At 38.8% G+C, this 22,220-nt stretch overlaps 1 protein-coding gene across 3 annotated transcripts in view; it reads right to left on the reverse strand.

Moving 5' to 3' along the window:
• Positions 1 to 22,220, reverse strand: part of BBOX1 (gamma-butyrobetaine hydroxylase 1) — a 68,049-nt gene that overhangs the window by 31,805 nt on the left and 14,024 nt on the right. For all 3 annotated transcript variants that reach the window (XM_021083236.1, XM_021083235.1, XM_021083234.1), the window contains exon 5: positions 5,566 to 5,764. In XM_021083236.1, the coding sequence (XP_020938895.1) occupies positions 5,566 to 5,764 (199 nt within the window). The remainder of the gene's footprint in view (positions 1 to 5,565; positions 5,765 to 22,220) is intronic.

The following is a 22,220-nucleotide window of genomic DNA, read 5'->3' on the forward strand; positions in this document are numbered from 1 at the left end:
TATGTGTATTAATTTCACACCTATTGGCACAGCAGTAGTCTGTATGAATTTGGAGTCTGGCTTCATTCTCTCTGGAGGTTATATTGACAGATGACTATCACCCCATCTTCACCATGCTTTCACCAAGCCAGGAGAGCATCATTCTTCAGCTGGGTGCTACCTTTTAACTCCTGTTGGCATGTATTGACTGCCATCTTTCCTCATTTGTAATGCCAAAAGTCCAAGGCTACTTTGCAGTTTGTTACCTGATTATGGAATATGTATGGGTCTAGATTCTCTAGATGATGTTAACTAAACTCTTTACATTTACTCACACACAATAATCATGAAAGCTAATTTTCCATAAAGTAGAAACCCAAAACTAGCTGAGAATAAAATGCCTAGCATAGTACCCTGCACATGGTGAAGTATTCAAGGAATGGTAGTTGCATGGAAGAGTAAAACAACAATACCACCAATCAAGACATTCTCTTTGATTGACAGTGATTTCACTTTCTTTCAGAAAGAAGGTGGGATGCATTTTTTTTTTTTTTTTGTCTTTCTGTCCTTTTTAGAGCCGCACCTGCGGCATATGGAGGTTCCCAGGCTAGGGGTCTAATTGGAGTTGTAGCTGCCGTCCTATGCCAGAGCCACAGCAACACCAGATCCAAGCTGTGTCTGTGACCTACACCACAGCTCACGGCAATGCCAGATCCTTAAACCACTGAGTGAGTGAGGCCAGGGATCGAATCCACAACCTCTTGGTTCCTAGTCGGATTCATTTCCACTGCACCACGATGGGAACTCCTGGGATGCATTCTTGAATGCATTATTCTAACTTGGTATAATCACAAAAGATGGCAGTAGATAGCGTATAGTTCACAATGACTATTGCCCATTTGGTTAGATTATGTCATAAAATTAAGATCATTTTTTTTCAAGAATGATTCATTTTTTTAAAGAAATGATTCAGAAAGCTAGTTTTGTTGATTTTTTGAGGGGGGAGGGGCCAGATATATGGGACATGGCTCTTGGCCCCACTCTGTAAAAATTACAATGAAATGTAATGTAAATGAAAAGTTAAAGTCTTCTTGAAAACGTTACCTTTTTACATTCTGCTTTACATGTGTATGTACTTGACAAAATTGACAATGGGAGTTTATCAACTCTAATTTTTTTTCTCCTGGAAAGAGTTTATCATTAAGGCAGAAAGGTTACTGAGCATTTCACATGACTGCATGAAAAAATATTGTTTAGATGATGTGCTGTCAAAAAGATAAGTGAGAGAATATGGATGTTGAAAATGATGTAAACTTTCATTCTCAAAACTATTACTATTTTGATTTAGTAGGTGAACATGATTTTATAATTATGAAATGCTCTAATAATTATTACAATCATCTACTGCTTTATAGTTCTTTAAGAACTCATGTAGGACTTCCCATCGTGCTTCAGTGGAAACGAATCTGACTAGTTAGATCCCTGGTCTCACTCAGTGGGTTAAGGATCCAGCATTGCCCTGAGCTGTGGTGTAGGTTGCAGATGCAGCTCGGCTCCTGCATTGCTATGGCTGTGGTGTAAGGCCAGTGGCTATAGCTCTGATTCAACCCCTAGCCTGGGACCCTTCATATTCCGTGAGTGTGGCCCTAAAAAGACCAAAAAAAAAAAAAAAAAAAAGAACAGAACATGTAGCTGTGAATTCATTAATTATTTATTCCTTGGCTACCATACACTAAGACTGCACAATGTTCTGGAAGCTACTATTTTTGTTTATTAAACCGATCATTTAACAATGGAGGTGACAGCCCAACCCCAAAATAGATAATTCCCATTTTAGACTCATGCAATTCAAATTCTCTAAACCTGTAACCCTATTTGAATGGAAAAGTACTAGGTGGGTATTAGTTTCCCAAGGCAACCAACTAGTATTGTTCTTGGCATCTAAGCAAGAATGGAAACCAGGCTCCTTGAAAAATTTACCCGGAAAGCAAAGTTTATCTTCAACAGCCTGCACTTTCCTTTCTCTGTCCCTCTCCTATTTTTGGCAGACCCCCTTCTCCATTATTTATTGCCATCATTTATTCTTTCCGTTCACTCAGAAACCAACCAGTTATTTTTCAAACAAGAGTAAGGCCAATGGAGAGACAAAGACATGAAAGGGAGAGACCCTGTCTAAGGCAGCTACTGATTCTGCTGTAAAGATTAAGTCATGTCCAGGCATTACCACAGCACAAAGAAGACGATGACAAAGGCCATTTAGTCTACATAACTGTGAGAGTTCAGGGGATGGAAAGAGCCCAGGGTCAACACCACCTTTCTTTGCACTGCCCCTTCCTGTCAACCAGAGGGTTATAGCCTTTTCTGAAAATTAACATCATCTGTAGAGTTTCTAAAAGTCCTGATACCCAGGCCAAATCCATGTCTTGTTTAAAAAAAAGAAACAACTCTGAGATGGGACCCAGGTGTCAGTATTTTTTAAATCAGCTGTTCTACTGTCCATCCTAGGTTGAGAACTATTGTTCTAAATCTCTTTTTTTTTTTTTTTTTTCTTTTTGGTGGCCACACCAGTGGCATGTGGTCATTTCCTGGGCCAGGGATCAAACTGCCACAAGTGACCTGAGCTGCTTAATCCACTGTGCCATAAGGGAACTCCAATATCTCTTCTTTTTAATTTTTTTACTTTAAAAAATCTTTAAAACATTGACTATTTTCATAAAAAATTATTTATGTCACTCAGTATATGGATTTCCTGGCCAGAGATCAGATCTGAGCTGTAGTTGTAACCTACACTGCAGCTATGTCAATGCCAGATCCTTTAATTCACTGTTTTGGGCTGAGGATTGAACCTGGGTCTCAGCACTCCAGAGACACCACCAATCCTATTGCACCACAATTGGAATGCCCGATATCTCCTCTTTTTTTTAAGTCTCATATTATCCTAACTTCAAAATAGAAAGGTAAATAACCTCAGGAAAAAATAGTCATTTTTCTCATTCTGTTGAGAAACACTCCCCCACCCACCCAAACAAACAAACAAATCAAATCAAATCAACAATGACAAAACAATTCTCTCTGTAAGTCCTTAAGGTAGGGAATTAGAAGTTACCAAAAGAATTACAAATCAAAAAAGAGATCTTGGCAGTCATTGATGAAAGAAGCAGTAAGGTGGAAAGAATGGTATTTCTGGGAGTGTGGTATAATTTGAAAGATTTAGGGAAGTGATCATCTGCTGAAGGTGAGATTAAGTTAAACATATCTGGTCAGATGCAAAGATCTTGGACAAAGGAAATGGAATTGTAGTAGGAGGTCTGATTTGTCTTGACAACAAACCTTTAGTATTTATTCCAATATATTTCACAATATTAGATCAAGAGCCAAATTATTAAGCCTTTTTAGGACTTGTAACAACAAAATAAAACACAAGTCATAAATCAGGACTAAGGAATCTGACCCTCAGTGTGATGGATGAGGGTGGAAGTTAGGGAATTGTAACAAAGAGCCCCTGGATCTGGCCACTGTTCGGAAATTGTGAAATATGTTGGCATCAGTACAAAAAGTATCTTGTCAGCAAATAAAAACTAAGTAAAACAACATAGAAGAGATTTGTTTTGAAGTGTTCTGTTTGCCTCCGGTGACTGAAAGCATCTTTTCCATGTTCTTCCTTTATTTTATTATTGATAGTGAGGTAGATTAAGAACCCCAGGGATGGGACATACTCAGATTCCAAGTCTGGTTTCTTTTTTAGTCCCTGTGGGACCTTGGGTTATAGCTTAGTTCTCTGGGCTTTAGCTTCCTCATCGGTGAACTCAGGGATAATATCAATTTCAGAAAGTTGCAGAAAAATAAAATACAAATAAGACAGTTGAGGCTCTTAATGATTTCAAGACTCTTCCTCCTCTTTCTTTTGTCTGTTGTTAACTGCTGTCTCTCTAAGGCAGCTTAAATTTTTACGCATGTGTAGGGGGCGGGGGAACTTTGCACAACACAAATATATTGATGCCAGAAGTAAATTCTTGGTTTAGGGGTGGGGACTGGGTCAGCCAAGCTTAAACATGATAGTGTCTCCTGTCATGAATAAATTTGCTCAAATCATTGGGGGCAAGTGACTAAATATATATTTTTTCTTTTTCATTACGGTTTATTACAGGACATTGAATGTGATCCCCTGTGCTATACAATAGGACCTTAATTGTTTATCCATCCTATATATATGAGTTTGCGTTTGTAACTAAATCTTTTTTATCCTCTGTTTATCTACAGATGAGGTCTTACTCTAGATGAGCAAACCTAGTGGCAAAATCAAAGGCTAGCAGGGCCCTTGCAAGTCTGAGGTGGGGGGTAGTGGGCAGAATCTGTGAAACTGGAGAGAAAATGCCCTTTTCAAGGTTCAGCTTTGTCTTACATCCAGCAGGCTGTCAGCAAGGAGGGGTTTAATTTGCCACATTTGATTTTTCAACAAAAGTCAGATCCATGTTTAATGTAAAATCTCCCAGTTTTTAAGTGTTGACGACTAATTCCACTTTCTTTCAACATCACATTGGCCAAACAAAACACATCTGAATACCGCCTGTGTGCTACCAGTCTGCAACTTTTGCATTTTGAAGATCACTTTCACTTTTCATGCCCTCTACTCCATGAGCCGGAGAATAAGAGAATAAGTGGTCTGTTGCAAATGACAGGCCAACTCTAACCGTTAGAAATACGCCAGAGCCCCACTTCCAGGTAAGTGTTTCCTGTTGTTAGTGTTTCATTATCCATAATTGATGTTACCTCCCAGGCAATTCTTATGCAAACAGCCACTTATTCCAAAGTTAAAGTCAGTTATGTTTCCCGTTACTTGCTAAAGCTTGGAGACAATTTTCTGCATGTTACTTTTATCTAAGGCATCAGGTGGCTGATTTCAATTCCCCAGGGCCCCACTTAATTTTGCACCAATTCTTGGGAGGTAAAACGTTAATTTTCACATTTCTAAAGTGGGATATTTTTAATGAGTCTTAGAGAAATAGAGTTTTCCATTCTACTTGTTAGGGTCTGATTTGTGTACTCCCCAAACTCATAGGATGAAGCCCTAGTGTGACTATATTTGGATAAAGGTGGTTAAGGTTAAGCAGTCTCAAGGGTGGGGCCCTAATCCAATAGGACTGGTGTCCTTGTAAATAGAGGAAGAGATACCAGGAGTGCAGGGACCCAGAGGAAAGGCCATGTGAAGATGGTGAGAAAGCAGCCAAACCAAGGAGAGGGCTCTCACTGAGAACAAAGCCTGGCAGTAGCTTGTTCTTCGACTTCTGGCCATCAAAACTGTGAGAGAACTGTGAGGAAATAAACTTGTGTTGTTTAAGCCACCCTGTCTCCAGTACGCTGTTGTGGCAGCCCTAGCAAACCTATCAACCCCCCACCACCATCCTGCCTTTGCATCTGATGACACTCATCATTCTCAGAGAAATCACACTTTTAGATTCCCATCGGACTCCCTGTTCAAGACATGCTGGACATTTCTGTGCCATCAATCTAGTCCCTTGTCTAGGAACCATATTGCACATCATATATAATGTGTCATGGCAGAATCCCGACTATTTGGTGACTCACCCATAAAATGTGAGATAAAGGAACCCGATCCTTTTCCCAAGTTTTAAAATTTCTCCTCGTCTGTCAGATGCTCCTGTGAGTCGCACTATGCCAATTTTCTTGAGGCTGGAGAGCCATTTGTATGCCTGCTCGTCATCTTTTAAAACATCTTCAAAATCCAGAGTTGGTAGCTGGAACTTTGAGCCCCAGTACTGACATTCTATCAATGAAGGAAAAGAAGAGACCAGAAGGAATTACATTATTTTTAACATACAACGAGAAACTCATAGAAGGGACAAGTTCATTGAAGCTGACCTTTGGTCTGTCCTGGAATTGACTACATTTCAGTCGTATTAGAAGAGCTCTTTTTCCCTGGATCCAGGACAGCCTACTCTGTGCTGTCTGACTACGACTGTGCCAGACTCATGACAGGCATTCACTCTAGCACATTTATTGAGAGAATGATGTTTGTAGATGGCTCTTGATACATGTCCTCAGGGCTTCTCTGCCTGAACATTGCTTAGAAATAGCCCTGAAACACTGTATATTTTAACACCCAAGCTATATTGCTCAACTCCACATAGAGGATAAAATCAGAGGACTGTGATAGAACAGCACATGCCTATTCCTGGCAGTGGGGGGATGTTTGCCATGGTAGAAACAGCTCCCTCTTCCTCTTATTTTATCTGATAAGAAGTTTTCTCTGGGGTTGGTTTGTTCATGGGAGTCAGCAAAAGCTGTCTCTGGGGAGGAAAGGTGAAAGTTGTAGCTGTGGAATGCATAGACCCTTTGGTGAAAATGCCACCTGAGATAAAGGCAAACACCTTTCTTAGCTCTCCGATTCCTCATGATTAATTGCTCAAAAAAATGTTTACTTGAGAAAACAGAAAGGAAAACAATAATGTTCTTGCCAACCAGGCTTTCTCAAAGGAGGTGGGACACAGAAGAAATGTAATTTTGCCAAGGGAAATAACTCAGATGTTAACAATTGCATTCGGGAAAGACCGAACTCTAGCTAATCCATTTGATTTCTTCATTTTGGGGGGAAAACTTTGCTTTTAGAAGGCAAGCCTTCTTAACAAGGGACAGAATGAAATCTTATGATCACAAAGTCACCCTGTGCAATGCCTCCCTTTTCTAACTGGGGCATATATGTCATGCTACAGAAAACAACCTCAAAGGCCCCAGTTTAAGAAAAAGGAATGGCCAGTGTTCCCTTGCAGTAGCTGTGGATGGGAAATAATTTCCTCTTTGATGTCAACATGGCTGTTTCTGCAGAACCAGGGATTTCTTAGAAATCAGATAGTGGCTTTAGTAGTAGCGAAGATACTTGCAAGTGCAGGAAAACACTTCCTGATTTTTTTCCCCAGTGAATTGCACAAGGACATTTTCAGAGGGGTGTGTGTGTGTGTGTGTAGGGGGAAGAACTAATCAGATTAAAAATGCACATATTGCCAAAGTTTGCATAATAACACTTAATGCATAACAAGGAAGAATTTCCAGGGCCTAAGTTGCAAACTATAAAGGAGGCTGAATTCATTATTTTGAACTCTGTTAATAATTCTTTAGTATTGAACACCTTTCACAGGCCCAAGTGACTTACTCTATCTTCTCAGGAAATCAAGTTTATATTCACTCACAAATTCCTAGTTTTTCATTTGAGCTCTTCTCTCTGTGGGGCTAATCAGAACTGAAAGAACTATAGTTCCTTCCCCCCTCACCCCCAGTGCTGCTTATCAAGCACTTTTAAGTGCTTGCCCCATTTAAGAAAAGCTTACAATTTAATATTAACCAAATCAGCTTGGCAAAGAGAAACAGCTCAGCACATGGGCCATGCTGTTTATGCCAGAAGAAGCTGGCTAAAGCAATAACAATGAGGGATGAAGGATTTGGGATATAATCATAATTTGCAGTGTGTGTATAAAACACAGGTTCTTGGTTTTCCTTGATTCTGTTAGCTATTCAATAATTACTTGTTGGTTTATTTTTTCAATAAGCCTACTATTTTGCCATGCCGTAAGCCATAGACAGGCAGTAGGTTTTCAAGGGCTCATAATCTATGGGAGATTTGGATATGGAAGTTGACAATTAAAACACAATACGGTAGGAGTTCCTGTTGTGGCTCAGCAGGTTAAGAATCCAACTAGTATCTGTGAGGACGAGGTTTCGATCCCTGGGCTTGCTCAGTGGGTTAAGGATCCGGCGTTGCCGTGGCTGTGGTGTAGGTCGGCAGCTGCAGCTCTGATTTGACCCCTAGGCTGGGAACCTCCATATGCCACAAGTGCAGCCCTAAAAAGAAAAAACAAAAACAAAAAAACACAACATGGTAGATGCTCCAGGTGAAGTGCATTCAGGACACCATAGAGATATCAGATCTCCTGACCCCTTATCTAGTGCTCCTTCTCCCATGCCAGCTACTCTATTAAATGCATGCTGTTCTCCAGGTCTGTCCCTCAGGCCTCAACTATTTCTTCTACAATCCAACAGAATTGGTTTCATGGGCCCAGAACACTTCTGCTGCCCTCCTCTGCTCTCTAGTGAGTTGGTTTACATGGAAGACCTGCTTTCAAAGAGGCAATCTACATGTCTTTGTTTTAAACATTGGATTATAGGGTTGTTTACTTTGCCACTCCCATGTACCTTTTGTATTTATAGTCTCCAGATTGTAATATCTGATACCAATCAAAAGGGTCTGTAAAAAGAAGGTAATAAATGTCATAAATATTGCTTATTGGCTTCCTAGCTAGAAAAGTCATTTGGCTTTCAGTGGAGAGAAAAATTTCCTGGGCAAAATATCAGTGTGAAAGACATAAGTAATAAATCACTATCTTCTCTTTCCAAAGCTTACACCTAAGTAGACTACACCCAGAAACTTAAAAAATATTGAAACCCAAATAAAAGTTACCGGTCTGTAGAGTGGATGTGATATTGGAACTCATGTGTTATTTTCACATTGGCTTTAAGATTTCCCGTCATCATTCGGTCTTATTATTATATAAAAAGATCATGTAAACCATAGCTGAAGATCCTCCTAGTTCTCAGGCACTGTGATAATCTGGCCAAGGGCAAACTTTTCATTCCTGTATAGGCTGTTAGATAGATTGGCTATTGTCTACATGGCCACCTATAGCGATGTGTTATCTTTATTACAAAGGGTTATGTAATTTATTGATGAGCCTTTGCTATAAAATTTAAAAGAAAATCTTATATCCTATGTCTGAATATCCATGGCTTATTCTGCCCCTTACAAAGGAAATCTACTAGGTGAAAAAGAAAACAGCCTGGAACATTAGTGTGGTTTAGAAGTCAGTATTATCAAAGAGAACCTTCTGAGAAGATGGAAATATTCTGTATCTGCACCATCTAGTACCATAGTTACTAATGACATGTGGCTATCAATACTTGGCAGGTGGCTAGTGAACTGAGGAACTAAATTTTTTCTTCATTTAATTAAATTTAAATAGCCACATGTAACTAGTACTGTAGGAAACAGAACATGAATAAAGGACATAGAGGTAAAGAAGCTGTTGCCTTGCCTCTGACCAGCTTGTTTCCTTGTCTTTTCTCTGACCCATCATCTCTTAATTTGTAAAATAACCATATTTATATTTACTTGCAAGTCATATGTTGACCATGAAATGACCTTATGCAAGGAGCCTGTTAGTGCCTGGCACAGAGTAGACTAATAATAATAACAATAATGAGGATGATGATGATGATATAATAGCTAATAGTTGCTGAATACCTTCCAGGGGTCAGGCACAGTGCTAGGTGTTTTCTAGACTATTCTTTGAATATCCATAATAAATACACATGATAGATGCTTCAGTATTCCCATGTTACAGAGAAGGGAATATAGATCCAAGTCTTGTGCCTATTGATTTGCACAGTTAATGAGTCAAATCCAGGTGACTGATTTCAAAGTCTGCAATTTCAGCAACTCCATAGAAAATAAACATTGACTGCCTTGAAATGCTGTTGTCAGGTATATTTTTAGGCCATGCGTCTGAAAGTCCACAGCTTATTCTGTCCCTTACAAAGGAAATCTACTAGATGAGAAAGAAAGCTGAGCAAGTTACAATTAGGAACACTTTGTCTGGACTTGTTCAAGCATGAGTGTTTAAAGATAAACCTTGGCTCCTAGTCAGGATTTTAAATGCAGAAGAAACTTTATGACTAGTTTTCATTGCACAAGTCTACAACAACATTGCTATTCACCTTTTGTGAAATGAACCAAGGCTTAAAAACTAGCTAGTTTCTTTTAAAAAAAATTATAACAATATATTTCAGTGATCCCTGTCTATTTGGTTTAACTTAAGGCCATTATCACTTCCCAGAGAGTTTCAGTGACTGTGTAGCAGGGAAACGTAATAAATAGAGATGGAAAAAAAAAAAAAAAACACAACAAAACAAAAAAAAAACCACTTTCACAAGATGTAAATGTTTTAAAAACTTTGAGTTTATATTTTGACCACTTTGTAGACTCAACAAGGATCTGCTGAGGGCACATACTATATACATCTATGAATCAATCAATCTATCTATCTATCTATCTATCTATGGCATATTTTAATGAATTTTTGTTTCTACATGAGTCATTTTCCCATTAAAGAATGACACACACACACACAAAAAATGCTCTCAAATACACGCACGATATCCTTTGTTTTAAAAATACAGAATGAGTCATATTCTTTCAATAAATATGTTACTCTTTACATGTGGAAAATTAACCATATTCACACAGTGACTCAATACAAAACCAGGCTGTCAATACCACAGATAGTCTATGCTATGAATGATTTCAAATTCATGGGAGTTTTACTATCAGGGGTTGGTTGCAGTACCTTTTAAGTTCTACAAAGTTTACAGTTTTCCAATTGTAGCTATCATTTTGACATGCCTTGTGAGGAACTCTGAAAAAATCAGTGACCGAGAGCCACAGCCCATCACAGAATCTGTGTCTTAATATAAGCCACTCATATACTTATGCCAAGTGTGACTGTGACTAGCCAGTTTCCATAACTTCCTCAGTGTAAAATACTCTAACTTTACATTACTCGGAGAAATAAACTACATCTTAACAAATCCCACCAAATAAGGTTATTCTATGATATCTGCACAGAAACTTTGACATTGAAAAAGTAATTTAGAGGCATTTTCCTAGTCTCCCCCAGCCATAAAACATAACTACTGGAGACCAAAAGAAAACATGCTGGACTAGAGTAAATCATTTGTCAGGTGAATACGTTAAAAGCAAATTTAAATTTCACACTTGGGGCTGGATACATAAACAGTATGGAAAATGACGGAATATTTAAGGCATGAACCACCCTTTCTAATTTAACTTATGGCCTGACTAATAAATACTTCCTTGAACATGTGCTTCACACATCATAAAATTTATGAACAGGCTACATGCTGGCTTTCAAGAAACCATTTGTACAAGGCTTCTTTTTCAGGGTTAAGCCTCACATTCCTGGATCCCGAGTTGTATTTCAAAAAAGGGAAAGACACAAAGAAGCTCTTCAGTGGAAGATTCATGAATGCAGCATGCAGGAGTGCGATGTGTTATTTCAGGAGTTTTAAGACCTTCTGTCCACTGACATGGAGCTGTGCTGTTGACTCTGAAATCACTCATCGAATGTGCTAAGTATCAGTGGATCGAGTATTACATTTTCCTATAAATATCTGGCAGGGGCCCAGCCATCACCTAGATCTGACCCCCAGTGGAGGAAAGAGCTTCGCTTCTTTTCTCTGTGCTAAGGACATCCTGCCCTCTTTGGAAATTTTTTTTTACCTCTTTTCTAGTGAACTCAACATGCCTTTCGAGATTCTGGTCACTTGTGCTCTTTTTAAAAAATTTTAGTTCAAGTATAGTTGATTTATAATGTTGTACCAATTTCTGCTATACAGTATGGTGACCCACTCATATGTATATATACATTCTTTTTCTCATATTATCTTTCATCATGTTCTATCCCAAGAGATTAGATAGAGTTCCTTGTGCTGTACAGTAGGACTGAAAAATACGCTAAAGGAATCAACAGCAGATAATGGAGGCAGAAGAATGAAAAAGGAGGTGGAAATGACTACCACAGAGAAAAATAAGGAAAAAAAGAATGAAAAAGACTGAGACTCAGAGACCTCTGGGACAACATTAAAAGTACCAATATTCCCATCAGAGGTGTTCCAGAAAGAGGAAAGTAAAAGGCCCAAAGAAAATGCTTGCGCTATATTTTTGACTGAGATCTTCCAGAAGCTGATCCTGAGATGAGGCATAGAATGCAAGCAATTTACTAAGGAGGTCTCCCCTGGAAGCACTAACAAGAGGTGGGGAAGTAAGATGGGAAGCAGGCCTCTGGAAGGTGTTTTAATGAATCTAGTACTTTTGCAGCTGGGACTCAGCATTGCTGGACCTCATGGCCAGAGTGTAGACTGTACTTCAGGTGCAGAGTTCTCCCACTCAGGGCAAGGAAGCTGAGATGCACAGGCCACCCATCCCTACCCCTTGTTGGTTGAGACCTGCTTCTGGTCTTTCGTTCCTGGGTCTTTCTAGCCTGCCCTGTGTGTTGCCAAGAATGCTCCCCCAGGCAGAGAGACAATCTTCCACCCCAACCAGGAGAGTGGCAGTCTTATGATTGTAAGCTGCTGGCATGCATGGGAAGAGGGCTGAGGGGCTTGGGTAGAGCAGCACCAGCCTCTGCAGGATCTGCAGGACTGGGTTAGGTGACTGTCTTCTATGGTCCCCCCAGTGCCAATACACACCTCAGTCATGGTGCTCAGCACATTATGCTGAAAGGATCTTTCACTTATTCCACAATTTGTTGAAAGCCTGGCTATATGAACGAGATCTCCTTAGTGAATAAAAATAGATGTGGTTGCTGCCCTGGTGGGGGACAAGGTAAATAAACCAGAAAGCCGAGAAATAAATACATAACAATAAACACTGTAACAAGAGCTATGAGTGTAATAAATGAGATATATTGACAATCATTGGGATTGGGATAGAGAACCTATTTAGACATGGTAGTTAAGAAAAGTCTAACTGAAAAGACTGAAAGGATCCTATTTCATCCACATCCCAAGAGGTGACAGAAGCCAGTCACGCAAAGGACAGGGAGAGTGTCCAAGAAGGAAAGGCAATAGGAAGGGAGTGATCTTGCAGCTTGTTGGAAGAACTCAAAGTCACTAAGGCTACAATCCATGAGACAGAGAGGTGGGTGTCACAGATGAGTGGAAAATTAAGCAAGTGACTCAGATGGGCTTCATCTGGCTCTTCCACTAGATGATAAGCTCTTTTCAAGCTCCTGTCATTTATCTTTATTTTCTCACCACTGTTGCCCCTTATTCTTCCTCCCCCTGGTATATAGCCCAGGGCTGGCACCCAGGGGATCTTTAGAAAACTACTATGTTCTGTATCCTAAACAAAATATTTGCTTATTTCCAAATGAAGACTGGAAGCAACCCCTGGAAAAGGAGCCAATGTCTGAGCAAACTTGAGTATTTTAAAAGATGAAGAAAGCCATCAAATCTTTCCTCTGGGTGATAATCCCTCCAAACTTGAAAACTCTCCCTGAGAATGTACAAAAGATGCTTCAAGTTTAAGTTGCTTGAAAGAAGAGAAACACATTTTCATTTTGAATTATTAGGTACTCAATACAGGTTTGACAAGAGTTACCATCTAGTTGGAAAAAAGAAGACCACATGAAATAATAAAGCAGCACGAAAGGGCAGCGTGTGATAAACACTTGAAAAAAGAGCTAACACTTACCGAGCACTTATAATTCCAGGTGCTCTTCTAAGCACTTTACATGGAATGATTCATGTACTCCTCAAAGTAACCACATAATAAGGTCCTATTATTGTTCCGGTTTTATAGGTGAGGAAACAGGATCTTAGGCAAGTTATACAAATGGCACAGTTAGAGTATGTCAGAGCTGGGACACCCACATGAAGAACTAAACTCCAGATAATCAGGAAAAAAGTTTTGCTGAAGGATAACAAGCACTAAAGGATGTCAAGAAGGAAGATTATTATCTCAGATTTCCTCAGAGAAAGGGCAAAGAGAAAATTCAGTTTTGCCCTCTGTCTGTGTTATGACTATCTCCTCTGACGTCCATGAAAACATTATACATACCCTCTTGATGGCTTTTAACTACCCAGCACATATCTCCCCACAGAGTCGCCCATATTGGTTCCAGACAGCTCGATTTGACACAGTCTTCTTCCTCATTCAGAGGCACATTGCCCTCTGTCACCTTTTTTTCAGGCACTAATTCTGGCTCAAGAATCACACAGAACATGACAATCTTGCAGATGTGTATAAAGACAGCCACTGTGCTAAGTTTTTCTTTCCAAGGCTAACTAACCTCTTTCTCACCCATACTTTTCATGTTTTATGGGCTCCTAAGCCCTGTCCTCCCCTCTGGACTCTCCCCTGGAAGATGCTTTCAAGTTTGCTAATGGTCATAACAGCATGGGTATCTGGAACCAGACATGATACTATAGGTGTGGTCTGGCCATGCCTGCATGGTGGGCTTGCTACTATATTTTTATTCATGTAGCCTAAATCTAATTAATCTTTTTTTGGCAGTCTCAACTCTGTTGACTCATATTAATTTTTAAGTCAACCAAAAAGTGTAAGAATTGTCCGTCAGCCAAGTCTTCATTTCTGAAGCAACAGGACATTCACTGAGAATGTACCAAGCACACACAGAGATGAGGATGCATGTCCAGTTAGATAGGGACTCTGTGTAAAAGTTCATAGCTCAAGATTTGAAAGTGGCAGATCTGGATTCAAATATGAATTCTGTTACTTTCTGTCTGCATCAGCTTCAGAAAGTGACATAAATCTCATTTCAGTTTCTTCATCTGGAAAATATAGGATGGAAATAACCTATAGGGCTCTTGGGATTTTTTTTCTTCTTTTTATGGCCACACCTGCAGCATATGTAAATTCTCAGGCTAGGGGTGGAATTGGAGCCCTATCTGAGACTTATGCTGCAGCTTGTGGCAATGCTGGATCCTTAACCCACTAAGTGAAGCCAGGGATCAAAACCACATCCTCACAGAGAAAATGTTGGGCCCTTAACCCACTGAGCCACAATGGGAACACCTTGTTGGGAAATATAAATGAGATGATATCTAGAAAAAGCTTGACATAGTGTATCTGATTAAATCTGCCCTTCAACCAGAGCAGCTGAATGTGGCTGGAGAAAAACATACTGCAATGACTGATTTTATTGCCTGCCCATTAATCTCTAGTTAACGCTATCTTATACTCCCCTAGCTGACTGTTTCTCACATTCTCCATCCTAAAATTTCCCACACCTCCTCCTACGCATGCTCAGCCAATAGCTTTGCTTTCTATTTCAGTGAAAAATTGGAAGGACTCCTCTTGGGGGTCCTTCCATATACCCCAATACCACATTGACCAGCTTGCCTCCATCCCTGACCTTATCACCATTTGATGTATTATAGATACATTCGTAAATTGAGTGATCTCTTTCTCTACCAAAATGTAAACTCTTTGGGATAGTCTTTCTCTGTTTTGTTGGTCACTGCATCACCAGCACCTAGAACAGCACCTGGTACATAGCTGACACTCATTAAGTATTTGCTGAATAAATTCTATTAGTGCATGGTAAATGTTTGATAAATGTTATCTGTTACTAATATTAGTTATTTACCTAGATTCCAATTGTATGGTGGGGAAGACAGTCAATACACAAACATTGACCCTTCAGTGCAATAATTACAGTGACACACAATGAGAAGCTGGCAAAAATTTCTTCGAGCATATGGAAGAGGGCGAGTATGAGAAAGGCCTTTAATAGAGCAGATACTCTTGTTAAATCTTGGCTCTGTTACTTCTTTGTCTCTTTGATTTTATGCTAGTTAATTTCTCTCAGCCTCATTTTCCTCATGTGTAAATGGTTATGGTAATGCTGGCTTTGTAAAGTTGTTGCTAGGATTAAATAGAGCAAAAATATCAAGCATTGAGCTCAGTGCCTGGCATATAACAATGCTTGAAAATTGTGAAGAAAGAAGATTGGTAAAGGAGTAGGGAGAGGAAAAGAGGGTGTATGATGTTGGTAGTTCACACAGAGGGTTGGAGGAGGTGGGGAGTGGTGAGATGTGAATGGATTCTGGATTATTTTGGTAATAGGGCTGGTAGATTTTTCTGGGCACGTTTATGGGCACATCGTACTCTAAGAGATAATGAGGAGTCTCGGATGGTCCTGTTGCCTGAGAAAAGGACCATGTAAGACCATCTGCTCCCATCAGAGACCATCTTTCCTCTAGTTTTCTATGATAAAAGTAAATCACTTTACAAATCTCCTTTTTGATTGTCCATCATACATTATGCTTGGTCAATTTATTTTGGGCTAGAAACTTCCATTCTGCCCCATTGAAGTTAGAGCTTAGAGACTCTGCTTTCTCCTTGGATGAGCGCATTGTTGTCTTTAGATAACTTCCCTCTATTTTGTTTATTGATAGAGTTTGTTTTTTATATGGTCATGAGCCTGGAATTTTTTTCATCCAAGGATCTAGGTTTGTATACAAAATATATCTGCTGGGTGCTGGTATTTTCACCTGTAGTGATCCTGAATCTATCACTAGTGTGTAACCACTAGTAGATAACACACCATTCTACATCAGCATCAGCCAATTTTTACAGCCCTGGTTGGAATTTGGGTCATATGTTGGCCGGTTTTTTCACTGCCTTTTTTAGTTTTTTTTTTTGAAAGGAAACTATCTGTCTTGTAGGTAAAATTTTGGCCCAGACTTCAAACCAATGTCTGAATGACTAAAATCCTTTTCATAGCAAGAATTCTCCTGAGTCACTCTCATGTGTTTAATCAGGATTGTAACATGATTATTCTTCATGTAATGGGAACTCAAGTATGAGATGTGATCATGCCACAGTTTCTCTCTCCTTTTGTCTTTACCCACAAGCTCTTTACTCTGCCTCTGCTGTATTCATGATTCTCTAGAGGAGGGAAAGTACCTAACAGGGTCTGAGCACACACAGGGTACCAGGCACTGAGTTCAAGCACAGTATTTACATTTTTCCATTTATTCTTTGCATTCTGAGGCTGAGAGGCATTGCCTCCTTTACATATGGAAAAAGTGAGAGTCAGATCATTTATGACACCAAGTCAAGGTCAGATTTGCACAGCAGAGAGCCAAAGCACCTCTGCTGACCCTGAAACCATTCTCTTTGCATAACACTGTGTTGTTTCACAGGAGAATGTATTCTTGGCACACTACACACTTTCACTTCCTCTTCTAGAAAAATTCAAACAAAAATCTCTGAGAAAAATGTATACTCTTCCACTGTGATACTACAGCCTTACATTTTAGTGATACTAGTGAAATCATGTCCATTTCCTGGGCACTTTCTTTCTGGTCTGTATTTTAGTTTGATTTAGGGATAAATACAAATATAGGGTGGAATTTTTGGTTAATGGACTTCACTGGGATGTGAGCTGGACCTTGCAGGATGAAGAGGTGAATTTTGGACAAACAGAAAGAATAGAATAAGGGATCTGGGAAACAAGAAGAGTTTGGTCCAAAGTAAGAATCCACATGCTTGAGGAGAGGGCTTTAGACGGTGGGATGATTAGAAACTTCCAGGGAAGACTTTGGACTTTACTGTGCCGCAGAGAAACACCAGAACTGGGGAAGAGAGATGATGGCCAGCAACGGGAAGATTACCTGCAGAGTTGTGCAAGCTGGGAGTATACAGAAAGGCTGTGTTATTTCACTGTTCAAGAGGATCAAGAAGCCTTTCAAGGCTCTTCTCTGTAGTTATTTACAACTGCTTTTAAAGGAACCTTGAGAAGATGAAGTGAATTGATAGGCAAAGTGCAGCATTGTGTAGGTACCATCTTTATCATGCAGATAAAGATTTGAGGGCATAGAAAGTTTAAGTGAATTGCTCAAGATCACAGACCAGGCAACAACTAGCATCAACAGCACTTTTAATTTCAGTGCTATGCTGCCCTTTTTATTAAGAGCAAAGTTACAGATTGAGAAAAATATAGAATTTTGAGAAGAATACAGTTAAGAGAATTCATCAAATGGAGTAGAGATTAAAAATAACTATATCTGATCACTTATGATCGAGCATGATGGAGGAAAATGTGAGAAAAAGAATGTATATATGTATGTGTGACTGGGTCACCTTGCTGTACAGTAGAAAATTGACAGAACACTGTAAACCAACCATAATGGAAAAAATAAAAATCATTTAAAAATTACTTCTCTAATTTGCTTAGCTAGAAGTTAGGCAAATCCACAGATTGGGTAAACAGATCGGGCAACATCAAGATTCTTTTATATTCAATTTTTTTCCCTACAGGAATAGAAAAACTAAAAAAGGAATTAAAAATTATTATTATTTTTTTATGGGGACATTTGAAAGTTTGGGACGGGAATCTTAACGAAGAAATTTAAGTATGATAATGATATCTACTACCCCAAAACTATAGTTGTTCTGCCATTTGAAAGAACAAAGTAGAACCAGAAGTGTGAAGTAATAGTTTTTTAATCAGTTATTATTATTATTATTAGGTTGGTGAGTCTCCTAATATGTAGGCACTAGCAAAAGTGGCAAGCTAAATTTACAATTTATGTGTAGGTTTGTTAAAAATGAAGCTAACATATAAAGCAATCCAAATTTGCTTCTTGAAACTGCCACACTTTGGAATTTTCTAACTTTATAAACTTTAACTTTGCAGTCCAGTTGCCAATGTTATAAAACTTATTCCTGAGCTGCAAGCAAAAGTAAGACTTCTTTGTGAGAAATGAAAGTTTTTCTCTCATTTTAGTCTGTTTGAAAAAAATGGAAATAAAGGAAATAAATTTAGTTAACTTTAGAAAATTATTTTCCAAAAATTAAATAATTTAGCATATTTTCCTTAATTTTTGATGTGGTAGGCACACTGAAAAAATATGAAAAGGGATAGACTGTAGTATTTTTTTTCCTTAAAATAGACTTGCTTTAAGTTCGCAAAAACATCCTCAAACTTTTTCAAGGCTTTTAAAGATATCAGCATTTTAAAGACACTAGCTTTTCAAAGTCCTGTTTTGCACTAACATTGGCTGATGCTATTGATCCTTTGTTTTATGAAATTGTTAAGTAATAAAAGGTGATTTAAAAAAGAATTTTTTTACCTAAAAGATTTAAAAAGTAATAGACATAGGAAGCACATGGTCCTTTTTTTCAGTATTTCTGTAATGGATACCCAGTTGTAAGACTTATCTTCAAGGATTTATCTGAGTATGTGAAGTGGTTGCTCAACAGAAGTATGGATGGAGATAAGAAAAGGCAAAAGAAAGAAGATCTGACCTACAGTTAACACGTGGAACCCAAACTAGGCAGCTGGAAATAACTCCAGATTTGGGGCATCTGTTGAGTACACAGCACCGCAGGGTACTTCTCAGGTTGTGAATTTCCCATTGTGGACTCACTGATAGGACAAGAGTGACCCCAGCCCATGAAGGGATGTTAGACCCTTTAGATATTATGCCCACATCTACCAAGTACAAGGCAAAAATTGAGTGGGAGAGCAAATGATGTGTAATTCAGAAAAGAACAGAGCACTTTGGAAGACATCACTATGGCACAGAGAAAAAGTGAAGTAAATTTTTTGAAAAAAAAAAAAAAAAGAAAGAATTTTAATTAAGTCTTTCTTGAGAAGGGGATTAATTTGGGTCCGTGACGTGGTGGCTTCATTGCTCTGATGCAGCTCTTTTAATAGAGATCTTCTGAAGCCATTCTGACCTGGCAGTTCTAATACAGTTGGAACATTTTATGCCAGACTGAAAAGAAAAACAACCTCCTAGTTCTTTTTATAACTACCAAGTAATATGTGAAACAAATACCTCACTCAGTCCCTGACTTGCACTGCAAATTCCCACCTCCGGGGGTTGAAGAATGCATGAAGAATGGGGCAAAGCTTAGAGACATGGGGAAACTATTATATGGGAGTTAGGCATATTTGATGTATATATCATTTGTTAATTAAAAAAAATAGTGATTTTTGCTTTTTTTTTAAACAAATTTCTGTAAAAATAGTCTATGTACCAAACCAATCTGTTCTTTGCACTATTACACAAATCTTCACCTTCAAAGAAATGCATGACCTTCTGCAGGAAAGGGGGAGCTCCATTTTCTTTGTTTGTGTTGTTTTGCTTTTTTGTTTGTTTTTTAACCATGTGCAAGGCACAGAGGACCTTTAAAGTTAGTTTTCACTCTCTCTGTGGCATGTTTCTTTTGAAAAAAAAAAGGGAGTCAGAGCTGTAGGATGAAGTGTTGTAACCTGATAAAATAGGCAGCTGAAGTTTTCTCTGCTTTAGGAGGGGCATGTCAAAATGAGGGGAAATATTCTTTCCTGAATGTGCAATGTATTCAGTCCCTGGATTAGTGAGAAAATTGAGCAGACTCCTTCCACAGAACTAAGATTTTCTTCAAATCTCTATTTTCAATAATAAATATTGTTAATATCAGAGAATAAAATAAAAATATTTTAGTACCAATTCAAGGAGAGAGATAGGAAAACAAGCTGACACTGAATGTTACTAACAAGAATAAATACTTAGGTTCCTATACATAAAATCACACTATGTATTGATTTTTTTTCCTATTTTAGTTCTATCAATTCTATTTTGGGAATTTTGCATCTTGAAGTTAGTCACAAAAAAATGAGTGTATATTTACATCAATTTCACATAAAAGCTAAAATACACCTGCATTAAAAAACCTTCATGTTTCTAATATTTTATTAAAGTCTTCAATTTCATATTTGGAAACATTCTCAAGATGGGCTTCAACAGTCTGATTTTAAGTTGATAGATATTAGAGAACAAGGCCAAAAAACTCTTGTCCTCCAGGTCAATATATGTTTTTTCCTGAGTGCAAATTCTCCCCTATCCTCTCTGTTACTTCTATAGTTTTAATTCTTAATGTCTCTTACAGGATGATTTCTAGGCCATGCTATGGTTACTCTGCTCCTTGGTACTCTGCACAGAATCCATCCAACACAGGCGACCATGACCAAGACCCTTCTACAACACAGATCTGATCTCTTCAGCCTCTTCAGTAAGATAAGAACAAACCAAGATTCAAAGGGCTATGGAGTTCCCTGGTGGTCTAGAGGTTAAGGACCTGGCTTTGTCACTACGGTGGCTCTTGTCATTGCTGTGACACGGGTTCAAACCCTGGACTGGGAACTTCCACATGCCATGTGTGTGGCCAAAATGGGGGTGCTCTGGAGGAGTAAAGAATGCAACAAGAGAAAAAGGAAGCTAAAGAGACCTTTACAAACTTGTAGGCATTTGAGAAATTACATGCCTTTAATAAAAATCAGAAAGACACAACTCTGAAAATGTAAATCCATCCTGAAAAAGTAATCTTCTCCAACTTATGAAGAACTTAAACTCATTTCTCTCACCTTATAGGAAGAGGATCAGCCTAGAAAACTAATGGAAGGGAAAATTCAGAGCTCTGTGCTGAGCCAACTTCCTTGCCTAAGGGATTAGGGCTGAGTTTCTTAGCAGGGCACTTAAGCTACTTCCTTCTTTGTTGCCTAATAATTTTATTTTTTATTGTCTTAAATTTTAGTGTAGTTGATTTACAGTGTTGTGCTAATTTCTACTATACAACAAAGTGACCCAGTCATACATACACATTCCCTTTCTTAATAGTTATCTTCCAACACGGTCGATCTCAAGAGATTAGATATAGTTTCCTGTGCTGTACAGTAGGATCTCATTGCTTATCCCTTCTAAATGTAATACTTTGCATCTACTAACCTCAAACTCCCAGTCCATCCCACTCCGCCACTCCTCCTTGGCAACCACAAGTCTGTTTTTTGTCTATGAGTCTATTTCTGTTTTGTAGGTAGGTTCATTGGTACCATATTTTAGATTCCACATGTAAGTGATATCATAAGGTATGTATTTCTCTTTCTGACTTACTTCACTTAGTATGAGAATCTCTAGTTGCACCCATTTTGCTGCAAATGGCATTATTTCATTCTTTTTCATGGCTGAGTCATATTCCACTGTATATATGTATCACATCTTAATCCATTCATCTATCGATGGACATTTACGTTGCTTACATGTCTTGGCTATTGTGAACAGTGCTGCTATGAAAATAGGTGCTGCACCTGGGGCATATGGAAGTTCCCAGGCTAGGGGTTGAATCGGAGCTACAGCTGCTGGCCTATGCCACAGCTACAGCAACATGATATCCAAGCCACATTTGCGACCTACACCACAGCTCACAGCAATGCTGGATCCCCAACCCACTTAGTGAAGGCAGGGATTGAATCTGTATCCTCATGGATACAAGTCAGGTTTGTTTCCACTGTGCCACAATGGGAACTCCACATGCATCTTTTTGAGTGCAAGTCTTGTCTGGATATATGCCCAGGAGTGGGACTGATAGATCATATAATTCTGTATTTAGTGTTCTGAGGAACCTCCATACTATTTTCCAAGTGATTGTACCAGTTTAGATTGCCACCAACCGTGAAGGAGGGTAACCTTTTCACTACACCCTGTCCAGCTTTTGTTATTTGTCGACATTTTAATGATGGCCATTCTGATTGGTATGAGGTGGTACCTACTGGTAGTTTTGATTGGCATTTCTCTAATAA

Source organism: Sus scrofa, chromosome 2 (assembly GCF_000003025.6).
Source record: "Sus scrofa isolate TJ Tabasco breed Duroc chromosome 2, Sscrofa11.1, whole genome shotgun sequence".
Taxonomy (NCBI): domain Eukaryota; kingdom Metazoa; phylum Chordata; class Mammalia; order Artiodactyla; family Suidae; genus Sus; species Sus scrofa.